The 21,199-nt window shown below is 48.1% G+C and overlaps 1 protein-coding gene across 3 annotated transcripts in view; it reads left to right on the top strand.

The window, feature by feature from the left end:
• TTLL11 (tubulin tyrosine ligase like 11) overlaps positions 1-21,199 on the top strand; it is a 69,547-nt gene that overhangs the window by 14,567 nt on the left and 33,781 nt on the right. The window contains exons 2-4 of one of the 3 annotated variants that reach the window (XM_077922753.1): positions 5,984-6,080; positions 9,178-9,311; positions 16,621-17,196. In XM_077922753.1, the coding sequence (XP_077778879.1) occupies positions 5,984-6,080; positions 9,178-9,311; positions 16,621-17,196 (807 nt within the window). Of the gene's footprint in view, positions 1-5,983; positions 6,081-9,177; positions 9,312-16,620; positions 17,197-20,425; positions 20,629-21,199 lie in introns of those variants that run through there. The other 2 variants (XM_077922754.1, XM_077922755.1) reach the window with 2 other exon arrangements.

Here is a 21,199-nt window from a genome sequence, read left to right on the forward strand (position 1 = left end):
TTGTGTTCTGCGATACGTGCATTTATTCGTCTGTTTGTTTGTCCAATGTACGTGGCTGGGCAGACTTTGCAGGGTATTTCATAGACCCCTTGGTTTTCCAACTGGATTTTATCCTTGGGGTTTCTGAGGATATTGGCTATTTTTTGGTTGGTGCAAAAGGCTGTTTTGATATTGTGTTTATGGAGGATTTTGCTAATTTTATCTGTAGTGCCCTTGATATAAGGAAGGAGGGCCATGCCATTGTTTTCTTCTGTGTCTTGGTTTTTGGGGGGTGTTTCTTTTTGGATTAGCTTCGTAACCCTGTTTTGCTGGTATCCATTGGCAATTAACACATTTGAGAGATTCTGTAACTCAGTTGTCAAGTGGTCTTTGTCAGCCAGGCGTTTGGTTCTGGAGATGAGAGTCTTGGCTACGGAGTTTATTTGTGCGGGGTGGTGGTGTGATTGTGCATGTAAGTAGCGGTTGGTGTGTGTTTTTTTTCCGGTAGATAGTGTGTCCTAGGGAGCCATCAGGTTTTTTGTAGATTAGGACGTCAAGGAAGGGAAGTTGGTTGTTGGCTTCTATTTCCATAGTGAATTGTATTTTGGGGTGTAGGCTGTTGAGATGTGTGAGGAAGCTATCCAGTTTTTCCTTCCCGTGTGGCCAAATTACAAAGGTGTCGTCAACATATCTGAGCCAAAGTTTGGGTTTGTGTTCTGACTTGTCTAAAGCATTGGTTTCAAAGTGTTCCATGTACAGGTTTGCGATGACCGGTGAGAGGGGTGATCCCATAGGTGCTCCTTCTATCTGTTTGTATCTTTGTCCATTGTGGATGAAGTACGTGTTGGTTAGGCAGTGCTTGGTCAGGTCCAAGATGTATTCGGGGGGATTGTATTTGTTTTGATATTCCCTCTACCCTTGCAGGATCAGGGGGGCGATTACCCACGAGAGGGCCTACTCTGCGGTGGCCCCTAAGTCAAGACCACAGAGTTGCGCTTGGCTCCTTCATTGTGCGGCCTCCGAAGGATGCTGAAGACACAACTCTTTGCCCTGTGTTTTAATGGTGGGACCTGAGGGCAAAGAAGGGTGTGTAACAGACAAATTAAAATTAAGAGTGAAACTCTCCTCCCCTCCCCACCTATCCACTCTCAGAGATAAAGTTCCCAGCATGGTTTTAACAATCCATCCCTCTTCACAGAGAACTTTCAGAGCACAGAATTTTTCAAGAACCCACAAACATAATTTATGAGGTTTTGGTTTTTATTTCAAAGCAAAAGTCACAAGTCCTGTAAAGTTTTCCATTTGGGGGCAACTGAGGTTCTGGCAGCTGCTAGCATCCCTGTTGAGAGTTCCCAGGAGCTGAAACCTTTCAGTCGATTGGTCCATAGATTTAGGAATCAAAGCTGTGGTGAAGTTGAAATAGCTTGTTTTGCGTATTTTGGTCACTTCTTGACAAACCGCTGTCCAAAATCTGAATACCTGTGGGCAGTGTCACCACAGGTGGAAAAAGGTTCCTCTTTCAAATCTCACCCCCCCCTTTTTTTGGTAAGCTCATTATAGGCATAATGTGAAGTTTGGCTTTTAGATGACTTTGGAAGTACAATAATAATTTTATTTATATCCCGCCCTCCCCAGCTGAAACCGGGCTCAGAGCGGCTAACAACAGTAAAATAATACAGCATTCTAATATCTATTCATTATAAAATCAGTTCAAATCAAATTAATGGCAACCATTGGGCTAGAATTCTGTGAGGATTACCAAAGGAGGGGGTCAGACTGTGCCCTGGCCAAAGGCCTGGTGGAACAGCTCTGTCTTGCAGGCTCTGCGGAAAGACGTCAAGTTCCACAGGGCCCTGGTCTCTTGTGACAGAGTGTTCCACCAGATCGGGGCCACGGCTGAATAGGCCCTGACTCTGGTTGAGGCCAGCCTAACCTCCCTGTGGCCCGGGATCTCCAAGGTGTTTTTGTTTGCAGACCGTAAGGTCCTCTGTGGGACATGCCAGGAGAGGCAGTCCCATAGGTATGAGGGTCCTAGGCTGTATAGGGCTTTAAAGGTTAAAACCAGCACCTTAAACCTGACCCTGTACTCTACCGGGAGCCACTGCAGCTGGTAAAGCACCGGGTGAATTTGATCCTGCGGAGAGGACCCCGTAAGGAGTCTTGCTGCGGCATTCTGCACCCACTGGAGTTTCTGGGTTAGTCTCAAGGGCAGCCCCACATAGAGCGAGTTACAATAATCAAGCCTGGAGGTGACCGTTGCATGGATCACTGCGGCCAGACCAGGGCGAGAGAGGTAAGGAGCCAACTGCTCAGAGACAATTCGTTAGAAAAGGAGAGTAGGGTTCGATGAAACCTGCTGTTCAGAGGCAGTCTACCTTTTGAGTACCAGCTGCTTGGTAGGAGATATCCTGTAGGGCCAATATCCTGCCTCTGGGCTTCTGGCTGACCAGGATGGGAAATGGGTTATTGGAGTAGGTGGGCCTTTAGGCTGCCTGCTTTTATCTGTCGTGTGTGTATCACATTGCCTCCCTCATCCCTCCCAGTCTGGAATAACATTTCTTGCCCCCTGCTAACTTAAAAAGACAATCCCTGCTCTTAAATCCTTACCAAACTGTCGGTGTGAAACGCTTTGACAAATGCTGTAAATGAGAGGTGCCCTGCCAACATATTTTTTCTTCATTGGTATTTTGAAATTGGCATTGATTTAAATATTAGTTACCGTATTTTTCGCTCTATAAGAAGCACCAGACCACAAGACGCACCTAGTTTTTGGAGGAGGAAAACAAGAAAAAAATATTCTGAATCTCAGAAGCCAGAACAGCAAGAGGGATCGCTGCTCAGCCTGCATTCGCTCCATAAGACGCACACACATTTCCCCTTACTTTTTAGGAGGGAAAAGGTGAGTCTTATAGAGCAAAAAATACGGTACTTAAAAAATGAAGATTCCATGGGTGTGGGAGAGCTACCTGATGCTTGCCTCCAAATCTGTATTCCTCGCGCATTTGAAGAGGGCGCGGAAAGGGTGGGATTCCATCCCTTGGTTGTTTTCCTGAGAACTACACATTTTTTGCCTCGCTCTCCCCAACCTTTCGTCTTCCTGAGTAAATCAATAACGAAATGAACCAGAGGTCCTCCTTCCTCTCTTGTTGACTGTTGTGGGTGTCATACTTGCTCCATTAAGCAGCTGAGGAAGAAAGAATTTTCCCAATTAGCGTGCTAATTAATTTCAGACACCCCCCCTTTCCCAAAGCAAGTTGCCTTCAGAACTAAGGCTTTTTAAAAAGGCATTCTTGGAAATAATCTGGAGGTATGTTTGCAGAAAGGATCCTCCTTTCCCTGCAACTTCCCACCTTTGCCCACAAAACTTCCATAGTAAGGGGGGGGGGTGAGATAACCGTAAACAGCCAGGGGGTGTTTTAAAATGTTATTGCTCCAGTGGTGAACATGCTTCTTTGCAAAAAGGGCTGGCAGTGGGAATAAAGGTGCTCTGTGCTGCTGCCTCCTCAGAGGAGACCTGGAAATGGCCTCTGCATTCACCCTGGGGAAACCATTGCATCATAAGTCTGGCGTCTGTTGCAATATACCTCTGAGTGTTCCAGTCAGTCTTGGGGGCACAAGCTTGTTTGTCCTGGGGGGTGGGGTGGGCGCATGATTTGAAGCAGGTGGGAGGGGGTGAACTGGAGGGCAGCAAGCTTGCATCAGCTTAACGGTCCCCCAGGATTAATCCCCCAGGATTAAGTGGCTTTCAGGCAAAATTTCTACGATCTGTGCTGCAGGTACCCAACTGCGTCCCCAACTCCGTACTTCTGTTAGAAGTTGGTGAATGCCCAATTTCAACTAAAGCGTGGTGGGCTGCCCTAAAACATTGGCTCAGGATTTCAGTGTTTAATCTAGGGAAGGGTTTGTACCAACACCTGACCAATGAGGAATTTGTCAGCAAATGGCAGAAAACCATGGCTAAAAATGCCGCCTCTATTGGTCTGTCTCCCCCCCAACTGTATTACCTGGGTTACGAAGGTGCCCAAAAGATGTTAAAGCAAAGATTATGGGATAATGCGCACAGTGACTTGCGATCTCGATCACACGCAGTCTGTAGTCCGCTGGCAGTACAATATGGGTATGTCTTTAAGTTAACATCTTACATTAAAAACCTGACAGTACCAAACTATCGAAGGCTTTTCACCAAAGCCAGACTAAACGTCTTTCCTTCTGCAGTGCTGGATGGCAGGCTGAGAGGAGTTCCCTACCAGGACAGACTTTGCTCGTGTGCTCAAGACATCGATTCCATAAAAAATCTTTTGTTGCATTGGGCCAAATTTGAGCAAGCCAGGGCTGAACTGATATTACCCTTGCTGGTACCTTTCCTGGGAAATTCAGAGGCTCACTATGTCAGGTTCCTACTGGAAGACCAGACAAACACTAGAACATTAGCAGTGGCAAAGTTGTTATCGGTGGTTGCAAGAACAAATGATCCCTATATTCTAAACAAAATGCTTGTTTAACCTGGAGGTAGGCTGTATGAATTGTGTATTACTTTGTAATGATTTGTTGGGTCTCTGGACCATAATAAAGATTGATTGATTGATTGCCAAGCCAGCGAACCAGGGCAACAAGGGGTTGGGTTTCCTCCTCTAAAACCTGGTTGGGGTTCTGGGGTGTTTCTGTAATAGAGCAGAGAAGCTGAAATGCCATTGCTCTGATGGTGAGCGGTTAACTTTTGTTCCTTAAATTGTATGTTTCTGTGCATGTCTTTCTGCAATAATTTATTTTGGTCTATTCCGTCTTCAAGGGACGCGGGTGGCACTGTGGGTTAAACCACAGAGCCTAGGACTTGCCGATCGGAAGGTCGGCGGTTCGAATCCCCGCGACGGGGTGAGCTCCCGTTGCTCGGTCCCTGCTCCTGCCGACCTAGCAGTTCGAAAGTACTTCAAAGTGCAAGTAGATAAATAGGTACCGCTCTGGCGGGATGGTAAACGGCGTTTCCGTGCGCTGCTCTGGTTCGCCAGAAGCTGCTTAGTCATGCTGGCCCGGAAGCTGTATGCTGGCTCCCTCGGCCAGTAAAGCGAGATGAGCACCACAACCCCAGAGTCGGCCACGACTGGACCCTAATGGTCAGGGGTCCCTTTACCTTTACCTTTATTCCATCTTCAAGCACTCGGCTTCATTAGATATGCATAATACCAGAATTTGGGGGGCATCCAGTGAAGCTCTGGTTGGCCACTGTGTGAAAAGGATGCTGGACTAGATGGGCCATTGGCCTCATCCAGCAGGGTTCTTCTTATGTTCTGTGTCCTCACAACGGCCCTGTGGGGTTAGCCCAACATCACTTGGTGAGCTTATGGCTGGGGTGGCGGCAGGGTTTTTGAATGTGGGCCTCCCTAGTACAGCCTTCTCCATATGGGTGCCTTCCAGGTGTTTTGGATTGCACCAGGTTGGCAAGATCTGCCCAGGAACAGCCAATGTGTTGTTGGATTCTAGCCCCAGCCACCCCTCCCCAAGGCAGCATGGCCAACAGTCAGGGAGGATGGGAGCTGTGTGGTCCAGTGACCGTGTTGGCTTTCCATGTGCTCGTCAACATAGTTACTGCAGGTTTCCTCCAGCCTATGATTAAAAAATAAATAAATGACCGCCAATGCACCAAATTTCAACCCTGCAAGGAGAAAAGCTGAATTCTGAAACCCTGTAAATTGGGCAAATGTGCGTATCTTCCACCCTGCGCCCCTGTATTTCTTCCATGAGAACTGAGCACAGTGTTGTTTCCTTTTGAGGAAACAGGCACAGGAGTTGGAGGATGAAAGCGTCTCCCGGATCACAGAGAAGGGGTGATGTGCCCACCAGTCCTGGTAACTGTCTGCTAAGAAGTAAATCCTGTGTCCAATGGGGCTTCCTCCCATGTAAACGTAGGCAATAGAATTGCATACCTAAATCGTTTCTAATTTATGCATAGGATTCGCTTCAAAGTTGTATGTACCTTATCTCTTCTTCCTCTTGTGCTTTGCTGCAGTTTCCTTTTGGCCGCCGCATTCCCTGTGACATCTACTGGCACGGTGTCTCGTTTCACGATAATGCCATCTACTCGGGCCAAGTCAACAAATTTCCAGGTAATAGATTTTTTTCGCGTTGCTCATTTAAAAGAAGCAGTTGTACAAGGGAAGAGGGGGAGCCCTTTGTGGTGTTTTCTGTCTTCGCAGACAGACGAGCCCTCTTCAGGTACCTGAAAGGTTGTCTCATGGGAGATGGAGCTCCTAGGACCAAAACCAACTCCATTACAGTGGTGCCCCGCAAGACGAATGCCTCGCAAGATGGAAAACCCGCAAGCCGAAAGGGTTTTCCGTTTGCGAGTTGCTTCGCAAGACGAATTTCCCTATGGGCTTGCTTCGCAAGAAGAAAGCCCATAGGGAAATCTCCGGGGACCTCTTTTAAATGCTGGTGGTGGGGAGCAAAGCCTTTCCCCCCCCTCCGGCCTTCAGAAGAGGTCCAGGAAGGCCGGCGGGGGCCGAAAGGCTTTGCTCCCCACCGCCAGCATTTTAAAAGCAGTCCGGGATAGCAGGGAAGCGCTTCCCGCTATCGCGGATGGCTTTTGAAGGCAGGCGGGGGGGAGCAAAGACTTTCGCCCCCCGCCCACCTTCAGAAGAGGTCCTGGACCTCTTCTGAAGGCGGGCAGGGGGCGAAAGTCTTTGCTCCCCCCTGCCTGCCTTCCCGGGAGAGCGGAGAAAGGCAGCGCGTTTCTCCGCTGTCCCGGATGGCTTTTGAAGGCAGGCGGGGGGGGAGCAAAGAGGTCCAGGACCTCTTCTGAAGGCGGGCGGGGGGCGAAAGTCTTTGCTCCCCCCCGCCTGCCTTCAAAAGCCGTCCGGGACAGCGGAGAAACGCACTGCCTTTCTCCGCTCTCCCGGGAAGGCAGGCAGGGGGGAGCAAAGACTTTTGCCCCCCGCCGGCCTTCAGAAGAGGTCCAGGACCTCTTCTGAAGGCTGGCGGGGGGCAAAAGTCTTTGTCCCCCCTGCCTGCCTTCCCAGGGGCTTTTAAATCGCCCCGGACAGCGGAGAAGTTCTCCGCTGTCCCGGGCGATTTTAAAATGCCGCCCGCCAGCATTTTGAGATCGCCCCGGGGTTTTTTAAAATGCTGGGGGTGGGAAGAAAAGCCCTTGTCCCCCCCCCCCCCAGCCTTCAGAAGAGGTCGGGGGACAGACTGTCCCCGGACCTGGTCTGAAGGCGGTTTCCATAGGAACGCATTAATTGATTTTCAATGCATTCCTATGGGAAACCGTGCTTCGCAAGACGAAAAACTCGCAAGAAGAAAAAACTTGCGGAACGAATTAATTTCGTCTTGCGAGGCACCACTGTAATTAGATCCGCACTTCGTTTTTCCTCCATTCACCTAACGCTTCTTCAATAGACCCTCTTCTCCCTTAAAAAGACCAAACCGTTTTATGTGTACAGTGGACGCTCGGGTTGTGAACGTGATCCGTGCGGGATGCACGTTCACAACCTGCAGCATCTGCAACCCACAGCAGCGCTTCTGCGCACACATGGGTTGTAATTTGGCGCTTATGCACAAAGCACGATTTAGCGCTTCTGCACATGCGCAACTGCCGAAACCTGGAAGTAACCCATTCCAGTACTTCCGGGTTTCGGCGGTCCACAACCCGAAAAAACGCAACCTGAAGCATCTGTAGCCCGAGGTATGACTGTAATTGGAACTGTTCTGCCAGATTCCTGGTCATGTATAAAACCAACACTGAATACCAGCCTGCGAAAACTTGTCCTTTTCATGCACGATTTAGCTCCTGGCACATGGGTGGCATTTACCGCCTCTTGTCCAGGGGTGCAAAACCTCAGGCCTGGGATTCCTCCCCAGGCTGTACCCCCTTTTCTCCTGGCTGCCCCTGCCACGGACCCTGATCTGCATCTTTCTTAAGTGGACGAGAACGTGTCCCTGTGCAATGTCTCTTGCCTGCTGGGATAAGATGGAGCATAGGGAGGGGAGCATGGGTGCAGAGACTAGCCTGCCGGTTGGTCAATGGTGAAATTTTCCCTCATTGCCCAAAATGCTGTGGTAGGCCTGAGTTGGCTCTCATGCCGGAAGTGGCCCACACTGGTCTACCCTGGCTGCTGCTGGTGCCCCTCAGGGTGTCAGACATTGGGGAGGGGGTGTTTGTGTGATTTCCTAGCCAGTTTTGGTGTATTGGTTAAAGTGCCAGAGTCGGACCTGGGACAGATCAGGGTTCAAATCCCCACTTGGCTGTGGCCTTGGAGGGGCCAGTCACTGCCTCTCTCAGCCCAACCTACCTCACAAGGTTGGTGTGAGGATTAAATGAGAAAGGGGAAAAGCCACGTACACCGCCTTGAGACAGAAACACAAAACATGTAGTAAAAGCAAGAACGGAACAGAACAAAACAATGACCATCGCCACTGAACTGAACTGCAACACTTCCAGTCTCAGAAGGAAAGCTCAGACAGGTCCCCCCCCCCCAATAGATTATTTTTAAAGAGAAGAGGGGAGTTTTAGTCAACCTTTTCCTAATATTAGGTCTATCAAACTTCTTAAAGCTCCCTTACTTCTCCTTTAATCTCTACCTCAATCCGGTTAAGTAGGAGCTAAGCGCCCAAGATATTGATTCATCACAGCTCACAGCTCTTTCTGTTTATTGCGTTCTGCAAAGAGCTGTCAGGCTTTGCTCCCTTGGAATAGAGTTGGCAGGAAGGCAGCTCCCCCAATGCCAAACTTAATGAAACTCTGAAGTTTGGTTTTCTCTGCTAGCTCCGACGATCAGCCAACTTGGCTGCCTCTTCTCACGTATGAAAGAAAGCTCTGTGGCAGGATAGGTGTTCGGCCCCTGCTTTCCTCCTTCATGGGGTAAGCAAGCAGCAACAAAACAGGATAGTATTGGGCAGGGTCAGCCTCTGGCCAAAGACGGGAGAGGTCCAGCCACAAGGCAGCTGGAATGAGAAGCATAATTAAAAACACAGGTACAGATAGAAGGAGGAAAGTGCTGAAGAAACAAAACAAAACCACTTTCCTAAAACAATGGGGCTAACTAGAATAAATAAGTCTGTGGCCCTCCAGAGGCTTGTGTGCTGCGACGGCCCTCATGCCTGACCAATGGGCATGCTGGCTGCAGGGAGCGCTTATGGAGGAGCACCCTTGTCCTAGACTTGCCCGTTGCTGAGGCCCTGCTCACACCTGACCTTCTTCCTCAGGCATGACCGAAACGGTCCGGAAGATCCCCTTGAGCCTTGCCATGCGGATGATGCAGGAACTCTTCCCCGCGGAGTATGACTTCTACCCACGCTCCTGGATCTTGCCAGAGGAGTTCCCCATTTTTCTCGCAGAGGTGGGCTGTCCTCGCTAAGGTCTTTGAAATTTGAAAGAAGTTGGTATTTTAGCATGGCACTGCCCAGTTTGGAACTCTCTGCCTTTTGATGCCAGGCAGGTGTTGTACTTCATTGTTCGCCTGCTAAAAACTTCCTTTTTTCCCAGCTTGCCTAGATATTTGGAATGCTGATGTTATTGTTTTTAGTTTATCACTGATTTTAATTCTTTAAAGTGTTTCAAATCATTGCTGCTAATTGTTTTTATTGACAATTTTCTTGTTTTATCCTTTTCTGTGCCAGCCAGCCTGAGATTTTATTTTATGATCAAGCAGTGTGTACGTTCTTTGACTCCCCCCCCCCCCAAGAATTTTGGCAGCCATGGTTTGTTTCTCATAGAACCACAGTTCCCAGCACCCTTAATCAGCTACAGTCCCCCGGGGTGAAGCCATGTGCATTGAAGTGGTGCTTTAAATTTATTGTGTGGCTGTGACCCCTTTTTCTGGGCTTACAGCTTGGAAAGGGTGGTCTGGGAATCAATGTACTTTTACATGAGTAGAATGTGTATTTTTATTTAAAATGCATCTCTGGGTTATTTGTGGGGCGTAGGAATTCATTCATTTCCCCCCCTCCAAAATATAGTCTGGCCCCCCACAAGGTCTGAGGGACAGCAGACTGGCCCCCTGCTGAGAAAGCTTGCTGACTCCTGTTCTACAATATCCTCCCCAGCCCCCTCACACCTGCTTGGTAGAGGCTTTGATTTGCCTTTCTGGGGGGAAAAATAGGCAGATGGCTGATAAAACACTGCTGCATATGGTCCTCCGTCTGTGTTTGAGGGGAAAGTACTTCTTTGTTACCAAACATGACATTTTACGCCACATTCCTCCCCACCTCCCCTTCTTTATATACTAATGCGGAGACAGTGTAATGAAACTCTGCCTGGAAGCTTCCTGGGGTGGGATATGCTGGGAACTATCCTTTGCTGGTAGTTTGATGGTGCCGCCCCACTTTCCACCCCACCCCTTAATAAAATAATGATTCTGGGTGATTCCCAAGAGGCCCCCACCCCCCAGTTAGACCACTTTCTCAAATATCATGGGGAGAAGGGGGGGTGGGGTGGGGTCCTCTGTGAAGAAAGTTTGCAGTTTTGGGGGCTTCTTAGTTTGTAGAAACGGTTAATGAGAGGCGACATGAGAGTAGTTTCCATGCGTGGGGTGGACAAAGCGGACAGAAATAATAATAATAATAATAATAATAATAATAATAATAATATAATATAGAGTGGTACCTCTGGATGCAAACCGGATCCGTTCCGTAGCCCTCTTCGCATCCTGAAGCGAACGCAACCTGCGTCTGCGCGTGCACAGGTCACTATTCGCCGCTTCTGCGCATGTGCGTGACGTCATTTTGAGCATCTGTGCGAGCAGCGAAACCCGGAAGCAACGCGTTCCGTTACTTCCAGGTCGCCGTGGAGCGCAACCCGAAAATGCTCAACCTGAAGCAATTTTAGCCCGAGGTGTGACTGTAATAATAATTTCCCCAGCGACTCTGGGCGGCTTCCAACCGAATATTAAAAACAGTACAGCGTCAGACATTAAAGTTCCCTAAACAGGGCCGCCTTCAGTTGTCTTTTAAAAGTAAAATAATTGAAAAAGGTTTTCCTCTCCTCTTGTAATGCTAGAACTCATCTACCGGTCAAAGGCCTGGAAACGATGCCTTATGAGGAATGGCTAAGGGAGCTGGGCATGTTTAGCCTGGAGAAGAGGAGGTTAAGGGGTGATATGATAGCCATGTTCAAATATATAAAAGGATGTCATATAGAGGAGGAAGAAAGGTTGTTTTCTGCTGCTCCAGAGAAGCGGACACGGAGCAATGGATCCAAACTACAAGAAAGAAGATTCCACCTAAACATTAGGAAGAACTTCCTGACAGTAAGAGCTGTTCGACAGTGGAATTTGCTGCCAAGGAGTGTGGTGGAGTCTCCTTCTTTGGAGGTCTTTAAGCAGAGGCTTGACAACCATATGTCAGGAGTGCTCTGATGGTGTTTCCTGCTTGGCAGGGGGTTGGACTCGATGGCCCTTGTGGTCTATTCCAACTCTATGATTCTATGATTCTACTGCCAGTGAAGGTGCATGTTGGGATATTCGGGGCAGAAGAAAGGAACTCCTTCACACACAGAGAGTTAAACTATTATGGCATTTGGTCCCACAGGAGGCACCTGTGGCTTTAAAAGAGGACTGGGCACATTCATGGGGGAGGCGGCTATTGATGGCTACCAGCCACAATGGATATGCTCTGTCCGCAAGAAGCGGCCGTGGTTCTGAATGCCCATTGCTGGGAACCTCAGGAAGGGAGAGGGCTCTTGCCCTCGGGTCCTGCTTCTGGGCTTCCCGTAGTGGGCGTAGATGGGTCCTTGGCCTTATCTGGCAGGCTCTTCTTACTTTATTTTATTTATTTTGTAAAATTTACAGACCACTCGATTGTAGAAAAAACTTGAGGTTTACAAAAAAGATTAAAAGGTACAGGTAAAGGACCCCTGACAGTTACCGTAAGTCCAGTTGCAGACAACTCTGGGGTTGCGGCGCTCATCTCACTTTACAGGCCGACGTTTGTCCACAGACAGTTTTTCCAAGTTGTGTGGCCAGCATGACTAAGCCGCTTCTGGGGAACCAGAGCAGCGCACGGAAACACCGTTTACCTTCCCACCGGAGTGGTACCTATTTATCTACTTGCACTTTGGCATGCTTTTGAACTGCTAGGTGGGCAGGAGCAGGGACCGAGCAACGGGAGCTCACCCCGTCGCGGGGATTGGAACTGCCGACCTTCTAATCGGCAAGCGCTAGGCTCAGTGGTTTAGATCACAGCGCCACCCGCGTCCCTTACAAAAAAAGATAAAGCAGTGCAATTATTACTAAAATATTTACAACCATAATTTAAAACATACAGAAAGTTTAGACGGCAGTAGAATAGATTCAAGCAGGTTAAGACTCATAAGGTAAAGGTAAAGGTACCCCTGCCTGTACGGGCCAGTCGTGTCTGACTCTAGGGTTGTGCGCCCATCTCACTCTAGAGGCCGGGGGCCAGCGCTGTCCGGAGACACTTCCGGGTCACGTGGCCAGCGTGACGAAGCTGCTCTGGCGAGCCGGCACCAGCGCAGCACACGGAAACGCCGCTTACCTTCCCGCTAGAAAGCGGTACCTATTTATCTACTTGCACTTTAGGGGTGCTTTCGAACTGCTAGGTGGGCAGGAGCTGGGACCGAAAGACGGGAGCTCACCCCGCCGCGGGGATTCGAACCGCCGACCATGTGATCGGCAAGCCCTAGGCGCTGAGGTTTTATCCACAGCGCCACCCGCGCCCCCGTTAAGACTCATACGAACTGTCTAAAATGTGGGTTGCGCTCGTCTAAATAAGAATGCCTTCAGCAGGCACCAAAAAGAACACAGGCAGGGAGTTCCAAAGTGTCAGTGCTGCCACACGAAATGATCAAGTTTTTACAGACGTGCTGTGGGCATTATGTGGCAGGGCCCATTCCCTCAGTTGAAGCGGTCAAGCGGGCAAGGCAGTCCCATGGGTGAACTGATCCAAAGTTAAGGGCTTTATATACTCACAGTGACACCTTGGATGCAAGCTGGTTCTCATGTGCTTTTAGGGAATGTTCCCTGTGACTGCTGAAGTAGCCTCAGGTTCCACACCCCTGGATATCGTTGCAGAAATGTGTAGTTGCACCCAGTATTCTAAGAACGGCAGCAAATGCTGTTCCCTACAGTTGCCAGCATCTCATGAGTTGCAGTGTGATGCAGTGGATAAGAGTATCTGACTTGGTTTGGGAGACACCTGGGTTTAAAGCCATGCTCTCTGCCTTGAAGGTCACCTTGGGCCTGTCACTGTCTCTCTGCATGACTGTGGCGATCACACAGGGTCCCTGGACGTTTCACCGCCTATTGATCCTTGTGCCACCACTTTATTTCTCGCTGCCACCAACCAGGCCTCACCTGGTAAAATACTGAGTCCAGTCAGGGTTAGATTGGAACATAAGCGTGTGGTTTCAGAAACGGTCTCAGTCAATTACAATCATGGGGTGCCTATCCAGACCTATAACTTCCGCTACCTGCTCTCACTCACTAAACCACCTCTCAGATATTTACTTGTCTTCCTAGCTCCTAACTGTTCCTGACTCATCTTATTCCTCTACACTAACTCAACCTACCCCCAGACTCTATCCCAATTCACTCCCACTCCAACCAACCACCCAACTCCCAACAAACTCCTCCCAGAGCTGCTTTTATAGTCCCTCTGACTCCACCCCCCTGGGTTCTGATTGGGTAACCTGTTTAACTATTTCACCTCCAGCACTCTCATATGTTAACGTCACAATGACCTACCCCACACGGTGGTTGTGAGGGTAAATTGGGGACGAGGTGCGAGAGGCTGAAGCATATACACTCAGTGGTTCCCAAGGTGGGAGTTAACTGCCTCCTAGGAGGCAGTGGGGTTACCTGCACGTACGTGTGTGTGTGTGTGTGTGTGTGTGTGTGTGTGTGTGTGCGCTGAGAGGCAAGGGGGTGGCAGAGGGCAATTTAAGACTCCTACTAAGTGACTTTAAACCAGACATTGGGAAAACGGTATCACTTCATCAAGCCCATCTGTTGCATTGAGAATTTACTGAACAGTGAAATAAGTTTCTAAAGGTGGTATGCAAGACTAAGCAACAAAGCTGGTGTCACTGGACCCAGTTCATCAGTTTCATTGGCTTAATCAAACCTGATAGTTTTAATTGGATTTTGAATAAAAGTGCAATTGATTGTTTGAATTTTATAGTGTTATTATCTTCCCTAGTGGGTTGTGCAAACTGCTATTCAGAATAATGCTTTCTAAAGAGTAGGGCAGCAGGCCCTGGGGACGAGTTCCTGGAACCAAGTGGGTGGGGGCCTGAGAAAGGTTTGGGAGCTACAGGTCAAAGGATGCTTTATGGGAACAAAGGAGGGGGGCCTTCCCAGTGGTGGCTGCTCCCAGACTTTGGAACTCCCTCCCTAGAGAAACCAGATTGGCTCCCTACTTGCTGTCCTCCTTGTTCTGACAGGCTTTAGGAGGCTGAATACTTTCAGTGAAAGGGCTGTTTGTTGGCATCTGTCTGTCTTGAGAGACAAAGGAGTGCCCCTCGGGGGGTGAAGACAAACCTCTGTGTTACCCTCCCTGGGCAGTAGGGCTGGACATTGTGTGTGTGTGTGTGTAGGTCCAGGCTGGGCTGTCCATATGACAAGGCCACCCCCTTGGCCTTGCTGATGTGGTCCAAAGGAAAGCAGAACAAGATGTTTGGCACAAGCTTGGCTGCAGGAGTTGCTGGAAGGAGGCGTACAAGACGCCATCCAACCATCTTAGGGACTCTATTCTGGAATTGTGCAGGCTTTAGTCCTGAGCCCACAAGGCAGCAGAGTTTTCTGTCTCCCTAGATGGGCTACCTTCCCAGGTAGACAAGCTCCATCTGCCCCTTGGCTACTCTCACCTGGATTAGCCGTCCAGTTGAAGCCATTCCTGGGGTGTGTCCGCTGTCACAGCTTCTAGGAGCCACAGGTGAGAGCTGAGAGCAGGGTGGGGACCGAAGGGGGACAAACGGCCCAGAAGGAACATGACGTGTCCCCCACCAAAGGTACTACCCCTCCCCTTAACACCGCACAAGCCCCAAAAGGCTGGTGCCATGCTATTTTTATTGTAATTATCTGTATGATTTTAATACAACACACACAGAGAGACAGACAGAGCAAGCCTGCAATTTATGCACATTATGTATTCTGATCCTGATCTGATTTTAGGATGTATTTTAATTGATTGACTGATTTTATGTTAATGTGTTAGACATTTGATGTTAGCCGCTCTGAGCCCAGTTTTAGCCGGGGAGGGCAGGGTAAAAATTTATTTATTTATGTACTTACTTACTTACTTATTTACAGTGGTACCTTTGGATGTGAACGGGATCTGTTCCGGAGCCCCATTCGCATTCTGAGTAGAACGTAAGACACGACTGCACATGCGCAGGTCGCATTTTCCCGCTTCCGCGCATGCGTGTGACGTCATTTTGAGCGTCTGCGCATGAGTGAGCGGCGAAACCAGGAAGTAACGCACTCCGTTACTTCCGGGTCGCCGCGGAGTGTAACTTGAAAATGCTCAAACTGAAGCACATTTAACCTGAGGTATGACTGTATTTATTTTATTACATTTAACTTGTGCATGTTCAGCTTTATGCAAGTGCAATAATACAAATAAAATAAATAAGTAAATGCGGGTCAGAAAGGGGTCAGGAATCAACCCCCCCCCCCTTTGGGAATTATAGGGACAGAACTACCTAAACTATGTAGAATAAGGTTTCCAGATTTTTTTTCAATGAATCCGGCTACACTTTTCAACTTCCTACTAAATAGATGGATTTTGCCAGGGGACTGATTTGTAAATCTGGGGACTGTTCCCGGGAAATGGGGACGTCTGGTAACCTTACTATAGAAACTTATTCATGTATGCTACTATAGTGGCAAGAATGCTACTCACCCCAAAATTTAAAGACGCAAAAGAAGAATGGATACAAAAACTTATGAAATGTGCAGAAATGACGAATCTTACCAGAAAAATAAGAAATCAAGATAACAAACTTTTTTTTTATAAAAGAATGTAAATGGTTTATTGAATATTTACAAATAAACTGTAAGCAAATAAGAACATTGGCAGGATTATTGTAACAACCTGCAGTTTCATAAGAGTATATATTTAAAGTAGATGAATAAATGAGCAAATTAAGTTAATTTGGATATGCAGAAGATACTAAAAATAAATCTAAGGAACCCCAGAAAGAGGGGGAAGGAAGTCAAGTTTTGAAATGTGAAAATGATTGTGAAATTACTGGAATGTATAAACCTGAAAGAAGGGATGCGGGTGGCGCTGTGGGTTAAACCACAGAGCCTAGGACTTGCCGATCAGAAGGTCGGCAGTTCAAATCCCCGCGACAAGGTGAGCTCCCGTTGCTCGGTCCCTGCTCCTGGCAACCTAGCAGTTCAAAAGCACGTCAAAGTGCAAGTAGATAAATAGGTACCGCTCCGGCGGGAAGGTAAACGGTGTTTCCGTGCACTGCTCTGGTTCGCCAGAAGCGGCTTAGTCATGCTGGCCACATGACCCAGAAGCTGTACGCCGGCTCCCTCGGCCAATAAAGCGAGATGAGCGCCGCAACCCCAGAGTCGGCCACGACTGGACTTAATTGTCAGGGGTCCCTTTACCTTTACCTAGGACAAAGAAGGGATAGGCAAAATGTAACAGACATTCTTTTGCCTCCTTGCTTCCTTTCAGGTCCAGATGATGAAAGAAACCAACCCCAGGTGGAAGCCCATATTCATTGTGAAACCTGACGGTGGTTGCCAGGGGGACGGAATCTACCTCATTAAAGAGCCCAGCGACATCCAGGTGACAGGGAGCACCCCTTTGCGACCTGCGGTGGTCCAGGAGTACATGTCCAAGCCCTTTCTCATTGACAATCTGAAGTTTGACATCCGCCTTTACGTCCTGCTGAAGTCTCTGGACCCGCTGGAGATCTACATTGCCAAAAACGGGCTCTGCCGGTTCTGCACGGAGCCCTACCAGGAGCCGACCCACAAGAACCTCCACCAGGTCTTTATGCATCTGACCAACTACTCCCTCAACGTCCACAGTGGGAACTTTGTCCACTCAGACAGCGCCAACACAGGCAGCAAACAGACGTTTTCTAGTATCCTGAACAGGTTGTCCTCCAACGGAGTCAACATCGAGGAGCTCACGGATGAAATCATTTCCCTGGTCATCAAGACTGTTATTGCCATGGTCCCTAACTTGAAAGTTTACTACCAGTCGGATATTCCTGCCGGAAAACCAGGGCCTTCTTGCTTCCAGGTGAGCCAAGACTTAGACTAGAGGGCATTTGAGGGTGCGTAAGAATATAAGAAATGACCTGCTGGATCAGGCCCAAGGGGCCCCCGCCTAGTGTAGCCTCCGGTTCTCATGGTGGCCAGCCATAAGCCTCAATTGAGAAAGCTGCAAGTAGAATTCGAGCCCTCTCCCTTCCAGTGGTTTCCAGCAACTGGCGTGCAGATCACTGCTGCCTCCAACCGTGGAGGCAGAACATAGTCATCACGGCTAGTGGACATTGGTGGCCTTGCCTCCTCCATGAATTTGTCCGATCTTCTTTTAAAGCCAGCCAAGGTGGTGGCCATCACTACCTCCTGTGGAAGTGAGTTCCACAGTTTAATTCTGTAATGTGCGTTTTCTTTTATCTGTCCCAAATGTTCCAAGAAAATCGTTTAAGGCAACAGAAGTTCTTGCTGACGTATCCCTCGTCAACAGATACTGCCTTGGTTTGTTCGTTCATTTTCAGACTTGTTATTTTTATAGAGGCTTGTTATTTTCATGCAGACAAGATATAAGAGCATAATCAATTGCCGTGATTCGAATCAATACACCCTGTCCAGAATCTATCCAGGGCACATGTTTAATGAAATGAAAACCTAAGATGAGCCTGCCATATCAGGCCGCGGGGTGTGGGGTTGTGGCGTTTGGCATCTAGTCCAGAATCCATCTCTTTTCTGCATGCACGCACATACATGTGCGGGCAGAAGGTGGCCAGTTGGTTTTCACACTTTAAAATACCAGGAGAAATAAGAGGATGAGACTCTGATGGGACTGGACCGTGTGTGTTGCCTCTGAGCCACAGGTTGCCTACCTGTGATCTAAATGGTTCAGACCAGCCTCCCTGAGCATGGTGCCCTCCAGATGCACAGCGCTGACAAGGACTGGTTGTAGCATGAAACATCTGGTGGTGACAACAGGATCAAACAGACCTTGCTGGCAGCTGCATCCCTCACCACAGTTGCCCAGATTCCCACTGGAGAAGTGACATGGCTGGAAGGCATGTGAGAACAGCTAGGGCCAGGAAAAGTTATTGGGGAGGGTCTTACAGCGGCCATATGTCCACCACTTCTGAGCTGCAGCCCCCCTCTCCTGGTGTGGTTGAGACAAGATTCAGAGTTGGGATTCCATCCCACACTCTTTTAACCACCCTATTTTTACTGTTAATATTGCAGTTCGATTTATTAATCGCTTTCTAAGCTGCTGTCTGGGGATGCGGGTGGCGCTGTGGGTTAAACCACAGAGCCTAGGGCTTGCCAATCGGAAGGTTGGCAGTTCGAATCCCCGCGACGGGGTGAGCTCCCGTTGCTCGGTCCCAGCTCCTGCCAACCTAGCAGTTCGAAAGCACACCAGTGCAAGTAGATAAATAGGTACCGCTCCGGCGGGAAGGTAAACAGTGTTTCTGTGCACTGCTCTGGTTCGCCAGAAGCAGCTTAGTCATCCTGGCCACATGACCAGAAGCTGTACGCCGGCTCCCTCGGCCAGTAAAGCGAGATGAGCGCTGCAACCCCAGAGTCATCCGCAACTGGACCTAATGGTCAGGGGCCCCTTTACCTTTAACTTTAAGCTGCTGTCTCAAGGTGATCCGCACATAAGATCATTAAAAAGAGTTAAAAGAACACCAAATACATTTGAAACCCCAGCAGGTGGACATCCGTGGTAAAGAACCATTTATCCAGTTGGTACAGCCTGTTGGAACAAAAATGTCTTCCGCTGTTTTTAAGAAGGTTCAGATAGAGCTTGACTGTTGTATGTTTGGTTGTAAGTTGTTTTGGGTTGCCTTGGGCAAGATAAAAGTGTCTAAATGAATGAATGAATGAGTGAATGAATGAATGAAATAATAATATCTCGACAGGAACTCACCATTCCACAGGACAGGGGCAGCCCCACTAAAAAGTGCTGCTCCAGGTTACTGCAGGGAGAGTTCCTGAGATCTTTGGAACTTGCAGGAGAGACTTTACTGCAGGCTGCAATGATCTCTTGGGTGTATAAGGGGTAAGGCAAGTAATCTGGCCCTGAGCTGTATAGGGAGTTATATGTCAGCACTAATACTTTGAACTCAGCCTGGTACTTCTCCAGTTCGCAGACACAAGGGAACAGCCGTGGGTAAAGGCCACCAGGAGGCTTGGACTGGGTTCCTTGTTTCCAAATTATGGAAATCCACGCCGGGGTCATCAAGAGACTCTTCCTCCAGACACAAGCCTTCTGACTCCCTCCCTCGCACGGCTTGCTTAAATCAGAAAATATATTCATTTTCTCTTCTGTTTTCTTCTTGTTGTTTTTGCCAGTCAGGGTCAGGATGAGCTGAAATCTCAGCATCTCCTCCTGACCTTTGCAAAATTGCAGTTCATGCCATCCTGACCAGAAGACAGCTGTGATTATGTGAGCAGGCTGTGTCATTAAAGCCAAGAGGAACTGCCACAGTGACCATTTGCCAATTAGTGTCTCAGAATCTGCAGTCAAAATACTGTACTGTGGAACCCGTCTCTGAGCAATCTCTCTCTCTCCCCCCCCCTGCTCCTTAGCTTCTCCTTCCACCAGGAAACCACCTTGGTGTAACCATAGCAAACCTTGCTTTTAGCAATCTATGGTAGCAATCTTTGGTGGGACACTACAGGCAACGACCGATTAACGTGCGTCCGAAAGATGTGCGACCACACGCAGTGCCAAACCCAGAAGTGACACAAATTTGTCACTTAACACGTCACGAAAAGGGCGGAACGGGTGGGGTGCTCTTATATGAGCTCTGCAGATACAGGTGAAACTCGAAAAATTAGAATATTGTGGGAAAGTTCCTTTATTTCAGTAATTCAACTTAAAAGGTGAAACTAATATATGAGATCCACTCATGACATACAAAGCGAGATGTGCTTCTACTTCTCAGAGGTCCAATCTTGCTCGATTTGCAATCCTTGTTTTGCTGATTTCCTTGAATATTCTCATTTTCTGAGATTGTTAATTTGAGGTTTTCATCAGCTGTACGCCGTGATCATCGCAATGATAACAAAGAAAGGCCCGTGATCATCGCAATGATAACAAAGAAAGGCTTGACCTATCTCGCTTTGCATGTCACGAGTCTATCTCATATATTAGTTTCACCTTTGAAGTTGTATTAGTGAAATCAGGGAACTTTTTCATGATATTCTAATTTTTTGAGTTTCACCTGTATGTGGGGGGGGGGGGGGCAGGAATGGAAACCCTGTGCAAAATGGCTGCCATCTGTATAGTAGCAGAAAAGCCTGCTGGTGCCCTTAGGAGCGGCCTGTTGGTTGCTCTTAGCCATTACAGCTGTGCGTTGCCACCACAGTCGGAGGCAGCAAGTGCTTCTGAATGCCAGTTCCTGGAAGCCACAGGAGGGGAGAATGCTTCTCATGCTCAGATTCTGCTTGTGGGTTTCCCACAGGAATCTGGTTGGCCACTGTGAGAACAGGATGCTGGACTCGATGGTCCTCGTTTGGCCTGATCCAGCAAATTCTTCTCTTGTTCTTATTTTATTAAAAGCGTGCCCTGGGTAGATTCTGGATAGGGCGGATTGATTTGAATCAGGGCAATTGACTGAGCTGTGAACTGCCGGAGATCTTCATATGACGGGCAGTGTGCAAATTAAATAAATAAATACAGCTATCTTATTTCATTCATTTATTTATTTAACAAAATGTAGGAAGAAAGCTGTTTACTAAAATATATTACAAAAATAACCTTAACCCCACTTACTGCTTTCCATTGATACTACCTGATATATATATATATATATATATATATATATATATATATATATATATATGCAGGTTTTGGTGTCCTCGGGTGTCTTCCCGTGTAAAAGTTGGGGTGTCTAGGCGACGTTTCGACGAGGTACCCCAACTTTTACACGGGAAGACACCCGAGGACACCAAAACCTGCATTCCTGTACCCGTGAAAATCTACGAAAGCAAATATATATATATATATATATATATATATATATATATATATATATTCTTTAAATTGTGCA

This window comes from Podarcis muralis, chromosome Z (genome assembly GCF_964188315.1).
Source record: "Podarcis muralis chromosome Z, rPodMur119.hap1.1, whole genome shotgun sequence".
Classification (NCBI taxonomy): domain Eukaryota; kingdom Metazoa; phylum Chordata; class Lepidosauria; order Squamata; family Lacertidae; genus Podarcis; species Podarcis muralis.